This window comes from Scyliorhinus canicula, chromosome 3 (assembly GCF_902713615.1).
Source record: "Scyliorhinus canicula chromosome 3, sScyCan1.1, whole genome shotgun sequence".
In the NCBI taxonomy this organism is placed as follows: domain Eukaryota; kingdom Metazoa; phylum Chordata; class Chondrichthyes; order Carcharhiniformes; family Scyliorhinidae; genus Scyliorhinus; species Scyliorhinus canicula.
Window position 1 is genome coordinate 251,430,945 of NC_052148.1, and position 14,314 is coordinate 251,445,258.

Consider the following 14,314-nt stretch of genomic DNA (forward strand, 5'->3'; position numbering starts at 1 on the left):
CTAGGGAGGTTATGTTGCAATTGTATAAGGTGTTAGTGAGGCCACACCTGGAGTATTGTGTTCAGTTCTGGTCTCCTTACTTGAGAAAGGACATACTGGCACTGGAGGGTGTGCAGATGAGATTCACTAGGTTAATCCCAGAGCTCAAGGGGTTGGATTATGAGGAGAGATTGAGTAGACTGGGATTGTACTCGTTGGAATTTAGAAGGATGAGGGGGATCTTATAGAAACATTTAAAATTATGAAGGGAATAGATAGGATAGATGCGGGCAGGTTGTTTCCACTGGCGAGTGAAAGCAGAACTAGGGGACATAGCCTCAAAATAAGGGGAAGTAGATTTAGGACTGAGTTTAGGAGGAACTTCTTCACCCAAAGGGTTGTGAATCTATGGAATTCCTTGCCCAGTGAAGCAGTTGAGGCTCCTTCATTACATGTTTTTAAGGTAAAGATAGATAGTTTTTTGAAGAATAAAGGGATTAAGGGTTATGGTGTTCGGGCCGGAAAGTGGAGCTGAGTCCACAAAAGATCAGCCATGATCTCATTGAATGGCGGAGCAGGCTCGAGGGGCCAGATGGCCTATTCCTGCTCCTAGTTCTTATGTTTTTATGTAAGAGGCAGTCAACATTGACTTGGACAACGCCTCAGTAAAAAAAAAAGGAAATGGAAGCCATGGTGAGCAATAATGACAATGTTCACTGTGATCTGGAATTCAGAAAACCTGAGGACTACGAGCCAGGGTGCGCTGTGTAAACAATTTTAAAAACAAGTGACTTCATACAAATGAGGGCAAACCTAAGGAAATGAACCAACAGAGCTTGTTAGTGAATAAAGGGGTAGAATGATCTCTACACCTTTTGCAGACAGAAAGATGAATGGCCTCACTGGGATGGATATTTTGAGGCCTACACCAGATGAACTGCAGCGACCCAAGAAGGTGGCTCAAGGGCAATTAGAGATGAACAACAAATGCTGGTCTAGTGATGCTCACATCCCGTGAAAGAATTAAAAACATGACAAAGTCAAGGTCAAAAGGGTACAAAGAGATTATCAGAACTGTGAGAACTTTAAAAGATGTAAACAGCCTCAGATAGAGAATGGGCTCAAGGTAGTGAATATTCTGAAAGTATATGTGCATGAGAGGGCAATGAGGAATAAGTGGTAATGATTTGAAAGAAGACTGAATGACATTCATATATAAAATGAGAATTATCATCTTGGTCCAGAACCCAACAGTAACTAGGATACTGGACAGAAACCCCTATAATTTATCTTAATTTTGTAAGACTGTGAGGAAAAGTTACCTCACACAAAATAGGAATATTGTATATTAAAACAAACTTTACTGACACAGTATTAAAATATCTTTAACATCACACAAGAAAAATAGCTTACAATTACCCCATAAATCAATGTTAATCAGTACAGTGACACGATAACCCTTAACTGCTATCTTTACTTCAATTCAAATAACAGAACCATCTCCAGTCAACATCCACTTTTAAATACAGTTAGCAGACCCAAGCATACTTGCTTAAGAGATATTCTTTAGACTGTTTCAGAGATAGTCCTGAATCCTGTCAGAACAATGCAGGATCTCCAGCTGAAGTCTTCAGAAACTGTCTTCATGCTTTGACTTCCAGGGACCAACTGAAATGCCTGCTTTTATGCAAAATGCCTGGCTCTGTAGCTCTTCCCATTAGTTACATCAGCTTACCAAGCAGAGATATATGAACTACTCCACAGGGAACCCTCTTAATGCAAACAAAAATCTATTAGCCCAAGCTTTTACAATACTTTACTTGCACCGCTGGCTCCCAAACTTTGCAAACCAGGACTGGGATTCTCCCCTACCCGTCGGGGCGGGGGGTCCCGGCGTAGCGGAGTGGCGCCAACTACTCTGGCATCGGGCCTCCCCAAAGGTGCGGAATTCTCCGCACCTTTGGGGGCTAGGCCCGCGCCGGATTGGTTGGCGCCACGCCGACTGGTGCCAAAACTGCCGGCAACGGCTTTTGACGCCCGCCGGCCGGAGCCGGCCAAAGGCCTTCGCCGGTTCGTGCATGCGCCGGTGTGTCAGCTGCCGCTGACGTCACCACCGGCGCATGCGCGGTAGGGGGGTTCTCTTCCACCTCCACCATGGTGGAGGCCGTGGCGGAAGAAAAAGAGTGCCCCCATGGCACTGGCCCGCCTGTGGCCCGCCCACTGGTGGGGGCACCCCCCAGTGTCTGATCGCCTGCGCCCCCCCAGGACCCCAGGGGCCCGCTCGCGCCGCCAATCCCGCCGCCACCAGAGGTGGTTGAAACCACGGCAGCGGGAGAGGCCTCTCAGCGGCGGGACTTCGGCCCATCGCGGGCTAGAGAATCGCCACAGGCAGCTCGCAGATTGGCGCGGAGGGCATGCCGATCGGCAGGGCGCAATTCCCGCCCCCGCCAATTCCTGGGTGGCGGAGAATTCCGGCCACGGCGGGGGCGGGATTTTTGCCGGTCCCGGGCGATTCTCCGACCCTGCGGGGGTCAGAGAATTTCGCCCCAGGATTTTTAAAAACAGCACTGCAGCAATCAACATACACTAATCCAGGCTTTCAATCCTTACCGTACCAAAGTTATATAATACAATATATTTGAAATGCCTGCATTTATCACATGAGCAACAAGTCTGAAAAGGGGTCAGAACAAGTATGTTCTCATAGATGAATGATATTTATCCTATAATGTGGAGATACAATGAAGGAGACTGCAGATGCATTTACTCTGATCACAAGGGAGCTGATGCACTAGAGAGAAACCAACACGATGGAAACTGGCTGTCATAGTCCTCATTTCCAAAATAACTACAGACCAGACCCATTTGTCTCACTTAATTTCCATATGCAATAACATGATTATCAAGGATACAGTTGATTATATTTGCATAATAACAATCCAGAGTATGAATGCTTTAGATATTTGCTTGAAATTCAGCTCTTCATGATTGTAGTTTATTTGGATACACATACACACACACACGAAAAGGACTTTTAAGAGTTTGCATCAATTGTAAAGGGATAATTTGGAATTTTCTTGGGTCATAAGAAACATTGGTCCATGTGACCTGTTGACCCTTTACCTGGATGGTAAGGATGTTACAAAATAAGTTGTGTGGCTAGAATATGCAAAAGAAAGCTACAGGTAGAGGAGCTGGAGGTCAAGCCATCAGTGCACAGATACAGACACAACAGAAACCAGATTAAGACAAAAAGAGGAAGATAGAGAAATCCTGTGATGAAAAGAAGCAAATCAGTCTCAGGAAGTCACTTTTTCGGTTTGCCCGAAAAGGAATTAGGAGCTTTCGGAGGTACTGTGCAAGCTGGCTATAAAGGTCTAAAACCTGGAAAGCTATGTGAACAGCTCAGAGATGGTAAGCAGCTGGGTGTTTTCACAAAAGTGGCCAAAATGGGCTTCACCGCCCTTAAGAAGTCATATGGGCTTGAAATGTTAACTCTGTTTCTGTTTCCACAGATGGTGCCAGAGCTGCTGAGTTTTCCCAGCATTTTCTGTTCTTATTTACTAACTGGGGAGTTATTGGCTGGTCGGTTGAAAGATTGAAAACACTGGAAAACTACACCACCAGGATTGTTGTGATCCAAAGGGGCGAGGGTTTGTAGGAATGTGCCTTTTTGATGATAGTCGCACCTGTGAAACTGGAATGTGAAAGCTGTTGAAGGATAGGAATCCTGACCTCACTGTGTGAATGAAGAATAACATAGTGTGGAAGTATGTAGCTACACAGGGCCACACTTGTGCAGGCAGTGATGCAGGGGCTTGCAATTGCGCATGATAGTGGGCAGCATGGTGGGACAGTGGTTAGCACTGCTGCCTCATAGCGCCAGGGACCCAGGTCCGATTCCAGCCTTGGGGGACTGTCTGTGTCGAGTTTGCACATTCTCCGTGTCTGCGTGACTTTCCTCCGGGTGCTTGGGTTTCCACCCCCAGTCCAAAGATGTGCAGGTTATGTGGATTGGCCAAGTTAAATTGCTCCTTAATGTCCAGGGGTGTGTACGTTAGGTTTAGAGGTTATGGGGATAGGATGGCGTTGTGGGCATGGGTGGAGTGCTCTTTCGGAAAGTCGGTGAAGACTCCGTTGGCCGAATGGCCTCCTTCTGCACTGTACGGATTCCATGCATTGATCATTAAAAGTGAAATCTACCTTTTTATCTGAAATATTATTTGCCTGTTAATTCATGTATGATTTGCATTGGTTCTAATTTGTGCTAAAATAAAAGCGACAAAAAGTGGAATAAAGTTGGTAATTTTTTCCTTGCGAGTCATTTGGATCTGCAGGGATCGTAACAACACATTAATATCCCACAGGATAACACCAACTCTAAACCCAGAGGAGTTACTCAACATGCTTTATACATATAGACTTGCTTTACATTTTACAGGACCAGCGAATAGTTTTTTTTCATAATAAATGCTAAAATATCCAATAAACCTTCAGGTTGACTGCCACAGGCTGGGACAGGTCAGGGTCTTCTCCTACTTCATACAAATGCATAATTCTCAGTAGAACTCGATGGAAGTCTGGATCAGATTGTTTAGATTCACCTTGAAAAGGAGAAAGGTAATTCAGAGGCTTGGAAGCAGAGATTTAAACCAAACAGAATATCTTTTGTGAAGTGTCACAATGCAAACCTGCTCCTAAGTAAGTGGAACGAAAGAGAAAATGCTGGAAAATCTCAGCAAGTCTGGCAGCATCTCTAGGGAGAGAAAAGAGCTAACGTTTCGAATCTGATGACTCGGTAGCACGGTAGCATTGTGGATAGCACAATCGCTTCACAGCTCCAGCGTCCCAGGTTCGATTCCGGCTTGGGTCACTGTCTGTGCAGAGTCTGCACATCCTCCCCGTGTGTGCATGGGTTTCCTCCGGGTGCTCCGGTTTCCTCCCACAGTCCAAAAATGTGCAGGTTAGGTGGATTGGCCATGATAAATTGCCTTTAGTGTCCAAAATTGCCCTTAGTGTTGGGTGGGGTTACTGGGTTATGGGGATAGGGTGGAGGTATTAACCTTGGGTAGGGTGCTCTTTCCAGGAGCCGGTGCAGACTCAATGGGCCAAATGGCCTCCTTCTGCACTGTAAACACTATGTAAATTCTATGACTCTTCGACAAAACATTAGCTCTTTTCTCTCCCTACAGATGCTTCGTTTCAGATTCCAGCATCCGCAGTAATTTGCTTTTATCCTAAGTAAGTGGGGTGTCTCACATTGTATACAATATTTTATTAAGCACAGTGAAATCCTTTTATTCAGTATCATTCAAGTTGATTTGTCTACAATGGAAAAACAAAACAGATACGCTGGCTTAGCTAGTCTACCGGTGAACGAAAAACATTGAAGCATATAAATGGGTTACCTCTATTTGATCTGTTGCTCCTAACTCCAATAAAATTGATAATTTCTGTCCATGAAAGCAAACATTAAATAAGGAAGCCAATACTACCACGGCGTAGCCATCAGAAACTGGGCAGGTGGTGAGTTAAAAATGATCAAGGTACAGACCCGCTCACTTTTGATCTGATCTTTCCCTGCTTCCCCCAATATTAATCCGCAGGAACATCAAAACAGGACTAGGCCATTCAGCCCCTTGAGCTAGCTCTGCCATTGAGTTAGATCGAGGCTGATCTGTACCTTAACTTAATTGAACAAGGGCAGCACGGTGGCGCAGTGGGTTAGCCCTGCTGCCTCATGGCGCCGAGGTCCCAGGTTCGGTCCCGGCTCTGGGTCACTGTCCATGTGGAGTTTGCACATTCTCCCCGTGTTTGCGTTGGTTTCTCCCCCACAACCCAAAGATGTGCAAAGTAGGTGGGTCTCCCGCTTCAACAACTATTTTATAATGCGTACCTACTATCCCTCAAAATGAGTTGGCAAGTCATAGGAGCATTGATGAAACTACCAGGCAAGTAAGACCCGAATCTCATGTTTAATTCCGTTATTGGCAGAATCCTATTTACCGAATCGCAACTCAATCAATAGGAATTCTGTTTCCTACTACATTGTGCAGAGCAGGGCAGAGAGTGGAGTGTCTATTCGAAAAGCAAGTTAAGAGAGCACACCAGGATCACTGTCTGTGTGGAGTTTGCACATTCTCCCCGTGTTTGCGTGGGTTTCACCCCCACAAGCCTGCGTGGGTTTCACCCCCACAAGCCAAAGATGTGCAGGGTAGGTGGATTGGCCACGCTAAATTGCCCCTTAATTGGAAAAGAAAGAATTGGGTACTCTAAATTTATTTTAAAAAACTTAATTGAACAATCTTAGCTCCATATCCCGTGACAGCATTACCTTACAAGAATCCATCAATCTCAGTCTTGAAAGCTTGAATTCTCTCACAGAATCTTTACAGGGCAGGAGGCCATTTGGCCCATCAAACCAGCACCGGCCCTCTGAAAGCATTTTACCTCGTCCCAATCCGCTACCTTATCCCCATAACCTTGCACATTCTTTCTTTTCAGCTGAGGAAGGAGCAGTGCTCCAAAAGCTCGTGTTTGAAACAAATCTGTTGGACTTTAACCTGGTGTTGGAAGACTTCTTACTGTGCTCTTTCTTTTCAGACAGCAATCAAATTCCCTTTCGAATACCTTGATCGAAACTTCCTCCATTGTCCTCTCAGGAAGTTTGTTCCAGACCCCAACAGCCCTCTGGATCAAATAAATATTCCTCAAAGCACTTTTACTCCTTTTGCCATTTATTTTGAATCTGTGCCCTCTGGTTCTTGATGCTCTCTTGAGGGGTCAAAGTTTCTCACTATTTACTCTGTCCTTTCCCCTCAGGATCTTGAAGACCTCTATCAAGTCTCCTTCTTTTCCCCATGGAAAACAGTCCCAACCTCTCTACTCCATCCTCATAGTTACAGTTCTTTATCCCTGGAATCATTCTTATGAATTTCCTCTGTACTCTCGCCAATGCGTTCACATCCTTCCTCAGGTATGGCTCCCAGAACCAGACACATATACTCCATATGACGCCAAAGTTGTGTCTTGTGTATGTTCAACATAACCTCCTTACTCTTGTAATCAATACCCTTGTTAATAAAGCCTAAGGCACTATATGCTTTATTAACCTCTCTCTCAAACTGCCCTGCAACTTCAATGACTTATGTACACAGACACCGCAATCCCTCTGTTCCTGAAACGCCTTTAGAGATTATCCCTTTATTTTACACTGTCTATCCATATTCTTCAGCAATCTTTCTGGAGAAGATTCCAAATTTCTGCGACCCATCATGTGAAAAGTGCTCCCTGGGATCCATCCTAAACGGCCTAGGCCGAATTTTAATAAAATGAAAAGGTGTTTGAAATCATGAAAGTTTTAGAATGGAGTAAACAAAGAGAAATTGCTGCCATTGGCTGAAGGATCCATAACAAAAGGCACAGAGTTAAGGCGATTGACAAAAGAAAACGAGAAACAACAGGAGGGAAACCCTTCTTTTGATGCAAGAATTGATGTGAAGGCACTGTCTCACAGCATGGTGGATACAGATTCAAAAGCAGCCTTGAAAGGGGAAGTCGGGGAAATACCTGAAGGGGTAAACATTGCAGGGATATGAGGAACAAGTGGAGGAGCTGGATTGTTCTTCTAAAGAAATGCAGACATGATGGGCCAAATGGCCTAATTCTGTGGTGTACTATTCTACAATCTATGCCCATTGTTTTCGATCATCCCTTCAGGGGAAGTAATTTTTTTTCCCCTACCGAGCTAAACCTCTTAACATTTTAAACACCTTGAGTAGACAACCCCTCAATCTTCTATACTCAAGGGAATAGGAGCCAAGTTTATGAAAGATTCAGTCTACATGAAGTCGACAACTTCTTTAGTCTCTGGGTTTGAAAGTAGTGCCAAGTTTGTAGTTCAAGTTGTGAAAGGAGTGAGGAGTTGCAGCTGAGCGGGCGACTGACGAATTAGGTATGGGCCTTCACTCAGAAAAGAAGTGGATGATATCAACTCTCATTCTATTCTATTAACTACCACTTAAATACTTACATATACAGATCATTTACATGTCGACAAAATAGCTACCATGTTGGCGAGAGTCTTAAACACTTTGATCTTTCCTCTGCAAATTAAGAAACCGCACTCATTTAACCTGTCTATGTCCCTTTGCAACTTCCTGCCTCACATTTGCATTACTTATTATCCTTCCAATTATGTGGTCAGCTTCAAACTCATACATCTCTACTCTTTCATTCAAGTTATTAATAAATAGGATGAAAAGTTAAAGCCCCAGATCACCAGTTGTCACATACTGCCAATACGAATACAACTCTTTATCTGTGCTCTTCCATCCAACTCCCAATTTCTGAACCAAATTAAAAGGACATCTTCATTCTGGGCTAATTTTTGCTATTAAAATAGGGAAAACAAGCAGAAGCCTCATTGTTATAGAGTGTTATTGTTATGCATTTTCTTATTTTAATCCATTGCTGATGTCATCAGCGAGTAGTGTGACTGTCATTAGTTCTAATTCTATTTTGTTACTCTTATTTTGATGTTTAACTAGCTGCTCCCGTTTTGAGTCCATATTGCATGGAGTACCATATGTTTTTGAGTCCATACATGCAAACCATGCCCTCCCTCTCCCCTTACCATGGCTTCCCTCTCCCCTAACCATGCTCGCCCTCTCCCCTAACCATGCCCACCTTCTCTCCTAACCATGCTCGCCCTCTCTCCTAACCATGCCCACCCTCTCTCCTAACCATGCCCACCCTCACTCCTAACCATGTCGCCCTCTCCCCTAACCATGCCCGTCCTCTCTCCTAACCATGCCCACCCTCACTCCTAACCATGTCGCCCTCTCCCCTAACCATGCCCGTCCTCTCTCCTAACAATGCTGCCCTCTCCCCAACCATGCTTCCCTCTCCCCTAACCATGCCCGCCCTCTCCCCTAACCGTGCTGTCCTCTCCTCTAACCATGCTGCCCTCTCCCCTAACCATGCTCGCCCTCTCCCCTAACCGTGCTGCCCTCTCCCCAACCATGCTGTCCTCTCCTCTAACCATGCTGCCCTCTCCCCTAACCATGCTGCTCTCTCCCCTAACCGTGCTGTCCTCTCCTCTAACCATGCTGCCCTCTCCCCTAACCATGCCCGTCCTCTCCCCTAACCATGCTGCCCTCTCCCCTAACCATGCCCGCCCTCTCCCCTAACCATGCTGCTCTCTCCCCTAACCGTGCTGTCCTCTCCTCTAACCATGCTGCCCTCTCCCCTAACCATGCCTGTCCTCTCCCCTAACCATGCTGCCCTCTCCCCTAACCATGCCCGCCCTCTCCCCTAACCATGCTGTCCTCTCCCCTAACCGTGCTGTCCTCTCCCCTAACCATGCTGCCCTCTCCCCTAACCATGCTGCCCTCTCCCCTAACCATGCCCGTCCTCTCCCCTAACCATGCTCGCCCTCTCCCCTAACCATGCTGTCCTCTCCTCTAACCATGCTGCCCTCTCCCCTAACCATGCTGCCCTCTCCTCTAACCATGCCCACCCTCTCCCCTAACCATGCCCGCCCCCTCCCCTAACCATGCCCGCCCTCTCCCCTAACCATGCTGCCCTTTCCTCTAACTATGCCCGCCCTCTCCCCTAACCATGCTGCCCTCTCTCCTAGCCATGCCCGTCCTCTCCCCTAACCATGCCTCCCTCTCCTGTAACTATGCTGCCCTCTCCTCTAACAATGCCCGCCCTCTCCCCTAACCATGCCTCCCTCTCCTGTAACTATGCCCGCCCTCTCTCCTAGCCATGCTGCCCTCTCCTCTAACCATGCCCGCCCTGTCTCCTAACCATGCCCCCTCTCCCCTAACCATGCTGCCCTCTCCTCTAACCATGCCTGCCCTCTCCCCTAACCATGCCCGTCCTCTCCCCTAACCAACAGCAGATACTGGTTTGATTTATTTAATTAGTTATTCCATGTTATGTTTCATGTGTTCGGCAAGAGAACTGGCAAATGACCAGCTCGTGGGACAAGAGTGTTTTGTGCCCAATCATCAAGAAAGTATTCAGTGGTGGTTAGCACAACCGCCTCACAGCGCTGAGGTCCCAGGTTCGATCCCGGCTCTGGGTCACTGTCCGTGTGGAGTTTGCACATTCTCCCCGTGTCTGCGCGGGTTTCGCCCCCACAACCCAAAAATGTGCAGAGTAGGTGGATTGGCCACGCTAAATTGCCCCTTAATTGGAAAAAATAATTGGGTAATCTAAATTTAGAAAAAAAAAATTTTTTAAAAAGGAAAAAAAAGAAAGTATTCAGTGGCAGCCCAGGGTTGCGCTTGCCTGATGCGAACCGCCAGGTGCCAGCTTAGTCTTTCTTTTGACTTGATGGCCAAAATTAAGGGCCGGGATTCTCCCCTACCCGGCGGGGCGGGGGGTCCTGGCGGGACGAAGTGGCGTGAACCACTCCGGCGTCGGACATCCCCAAAGATGCGGAATTCCGCACCTTTAGGGGCTAGGCCCGCGCCGGAGTAGCTCCCGCTCCGCCAGCCGGCGCGAACGGCCTTTGGCGCCCCGCCAGCCGGGGCCGAAAGGCCTTCGTCGGCCTGTGGAAGTCCGCGCATGCGCCGGTATGACGTCAGCCGGCGCATGCGCAGGGGAGGGCGTCTCTTCCGCCCCCGCCATGGTGAAGGCCATGGTGGGGCGGAAGAAAAAGAGTGCCCCCACGGCACAGGCCCACCCGCCGATTGGTGGGCCCCGATCGCGGGCCAGGAAACCGTGGGGGCACCCCCCGGGGCTAGATCGCCCCGCGCCCCCCCCCCCCCCCCCCCCCCCCAGGACCCCAGCGCCCGCCCACGCCACCAATCCCACCGGCACCAGACATGCTTTGATTCCCGCCGGCGGGATTGGCTTGTCAGCAGCGGGACTTCAGCCCATCGCGAGCTGGAGAGTCGCTGCCCGGGGCCCGCCGGCCGGCGCGGCGCGATTGCCGCCCCTGCCGATTCCCGGGTGGCGGAGAATTCGGGCCACGGCGGGGGCGGGATTGACGCCGGCTGCAGGCGAAACTCCCCGACCCCCCAGGGGGGTCGGAGAATTCCGCCCCAGGTTTTCAACCAGCAGTGTTCTGTATGTTGCAACTCAAGGTTGCTAATATGACACCATCTAACCACTGCAACTATTTTCACAATGGCTAAAGCAAAAAACATGTGCAATGCAACAGCTTGAGTAGCCAACAGCAAACCCATTAATTCTTCCTCCAGCTGCTTCACAATAATTAGACTCTGAAATCTTAAAAGGCCTCTGTTGCAGATTTAAACCTGACACTTTGCAAAAATCACTGTGGTGAGCAAACAGAAGGAGGAGATCCTTAGTACATAATGTTTCCATAAAACAATTAAGTGGCCTGTGAATTCAGGTCCTCCATTGACCTTGTAAACATATCTGGGCAGGGACCCAGCAATACAGTATAAATTTATGAAGACTTACCTCGGACTATGTTTTGCACATGTTCAGTGTGGTTGGAATTATATCGCCAGCCAGGCAGGCAAAGTGTTAGGAGATGGAGATTAGGCGGGAGAAAGATAGAACCTGCTGAACGGTTGCTCTGTGAATTGTGTGATGGGACATATGTCTCCTTTCCTGTGGAAGATACACCACAACAAACATTGTTATCAATATAAAATTACAGGAAAAAAAAGAGAACGGGATTTGTTTTCTTTGCTTGTGCATTGACCAGTGCCAGATTTTAATGGATTTTAAAAAAGCAAATACAGGCTGGCAAGTTCCCCAGGAGAAACCTCATCTTGTTGTCCTTGAAAAACAAGTTTTCGGCGGGTGTCTTGCAAGCTGCCTGAGAAACTGGTGAGTCACCCGCGCTGACTCTTAGGAGGAAGGCCCATCAGGCTCTTAAGGGTACAACAGAGGTGGGCCTTTCTCCTGACTGAGGATCCTGGGATACAACGTCTCGTCCGCCGAGAGATGCAGACCACCTAAAACTGCCAACCAATTAGAGGCCAGCAGCCGTTGCACTCGGCAGCACCACAGAGGAGACCGTGGCTGTTGCTGGAACATAGAGTTTGTGAATTGTCTCCCCCCATCCCCACCATTCTCCTGCAGATTAGCAGAGTGCGGGTTCTATATGTGATGTTGCCCTGCTGCTGAGAGAAATGGAATGTAACATTAATGCAACAACTGGCCAGCCATACCGATTGATGACAAAGATCCTGACCCAATCTATAAGCCCAGAAGCATGTACCTGAGACGGGGCCATACATAACAACGGGCCTGAACTCGAGTGCCATCCCATTCTGATGCAACGATGAAGTTGTTGACTTTGACCCCAACATCAGCCAGAAAAGTGGTCGTACCACAGAGGTGTCATTCAGTGTAAGATTGTAGCCCAGATTCCACTCTTTGTTGTTCCATAATCTTCGATGAAGCATCATCTGCAACGTTATCATTGTGGGAGAGGCAGATCATTGGGATTACACAACTGAGGTGGAGGTAGGGATAAGGTATCATCAATTAACGACTGAAACTTCTAATGGCAACCATTTTAATGAAACTCATAGTCTTGTTCTATTATGAAAAGGAATAAGGTCTGCGTGTAAATAAAATGTATCGTGTAGCACGTATTCCAATTATACAATACGGAATGGTGCCATTCATAAAAACGGATAACAACAACAACAAGAAACGGCTACAAATTGTAGAAGCCACTCACTTCCAACTGCCCATCAGCTTGGCTGGAGATGCCATGTGCTCTCTCCGATAATATGACAAGTCTTGTGCCACCTTCCTCAACGTAAGCGGTCCTTACAAGGGGGTAGTAGTTCTGTTCAGCATGAGGGAAAGAAAAAAACCTGTTGATAATATTTCCCTTCTGACAGTGAAAGCAGCCGGTGCTCGTATGAACGAAAATCAAGGACAGCCGCAATTCACCATCGAAGGAATGTCTTTTACAGTTTTTTCACCTCTGAACGACTTGGCTTTTCAAAATGCCGTTCCCTATTTTTTTTTTTATTCATTCGAGGGATGTGGGCTCAGCCAGCAGTGATTCCCCATGCCTGATTGCCTTAGAGAGAGAGTGGTGGTGAGCTGCCTTTTTGAACCGCTGAAGTCTAAATTATATTCTACTTGCATGCAAAGAACAGCATATTAAAATCAACAATATGCAATGCAATTTTGAATAATAATCCCAAATGCATATTAGATCGCTGAATGGCAACACCCAGTGTAATGGGATGCAACAAGAGCAGGGATGGACTGCTGAGGCTGTATAAGGCTCTGGTCAGACCCTATTTGGAATACTGTGAGCAGTTATGGGCCCCGTATCTAAGGAAGGATGTACTGGCCTTGGAAAGGGTCCAGAGGAGGTTCACAAGAATGATCCTGTAGAACATAGAACATAGAACAGTACAGCACAGAACAGGCCCTTCGGCCCTCAATGTTGTGCCGAGCCATGATCACCCTACTCACACCCACGTATCCACCCTATACCCGTAACCCAACAACCCCCCCTTAACCTTACTTTTATTAGGACACTACGGGCAATTTAGCATGGCCAATCCACCTAACCCGCACATCTTTGGACTGTGGGAGGAAACCGGAGCACCCGGAGGAAACCCACGCACACAGGGGGAGGACGTGCAGACTCCACACAGACAGTGACCCAGCCGGGAATCGAACCTGGGACCCTGGAGCTGTGAAGCATTTATGCTAACCACCATGCTACCCTGCTACCCTGCACTATGCTACCCTGCTGTATTGAAGGGCTTGTCATCTGAGGAATTGTTGAGGACTCTGGGGGGGGGGGCTTATTGAAATTTACAGAATACTGAAAGGCTTAGATGGAGTGAATGTGGAGAGGATGTTTCCATTAGTAGTAAACTAGAATCTGAGGGCACAGCCTCTGACTGAAGGGACAATCCTTTAAAACTGAGATAAGGCGGAATTCTTTCAGCCAGAGGGTGGTGAATCTGTGGAACTCATTGCCGCAGAAGGCTGTGGAGGCCAAGTCACTTTGTATCTTTAAGACAGAGATCGATAGGTTCTTGATTAATAAGGGGATTAGGGATTATGGGGAGAAGGCAGCAGAATGGGGATAAGAAACATCAGCTATGTTGGATGGCGCAGCAGACTCGATGGGCTGAATGGCCTAATTCTGCTCCTATTTCTTATGGTCTTATGGGCTAAGTCTTAAGCAATGTTTTCATTTGGCCATATGCATCAGCGCTATGGCAACACAGAATGCGTATTGGTAGCACAGCAAAGCTGAAGAATGGTTTGAATGGTTTGACTCAGTAGCATACTGGGGAGTTAAACACTGCTCAATATTTATTTCTTCTTTGGTTCAAGAAAAACAGAATTGCTGGAAATA

The 14,314-nt window shown here is 47.3% G+C and overlaps 1 protein-coding gene across 1 annotated transcript in view; it reads right to left on the reverse strand.

The window, feature by feature from the left end:
- Nucleotides 1-14,314, reverse strand: part of man2b2 (mannosidase, alpha, class 2B, member 2) — an 81,212-nt gene that overhangs the window by 18,119 nt on the left and 48,779 nt on the right. The window contains exons 14-17 of the mRNA XM_038792537.1: nucleotides 12,659-12,769; nucleotides 12,191-12,380; nucleotides 11,422-11,574; nucleotides 4,471-4,583 (exon numbers count right to left, since the gene is read on the reverse strand). Coding sequence (XP_038648465.1) covers nucleotides 4,471-4,583; nucleotides 11,422-11,574; nucleotides 12,191-12,380; nucleotides 12,659-12,769 — 567 coding nt within the window. The remainder of the gene's footprint in view (nucleotides 1-4,470; nucleotides 4,584-11,421; nucleotides 11,575-12,190; nucleotides 12,381-12,658; nucleotides 12,770-14,314) is intronic.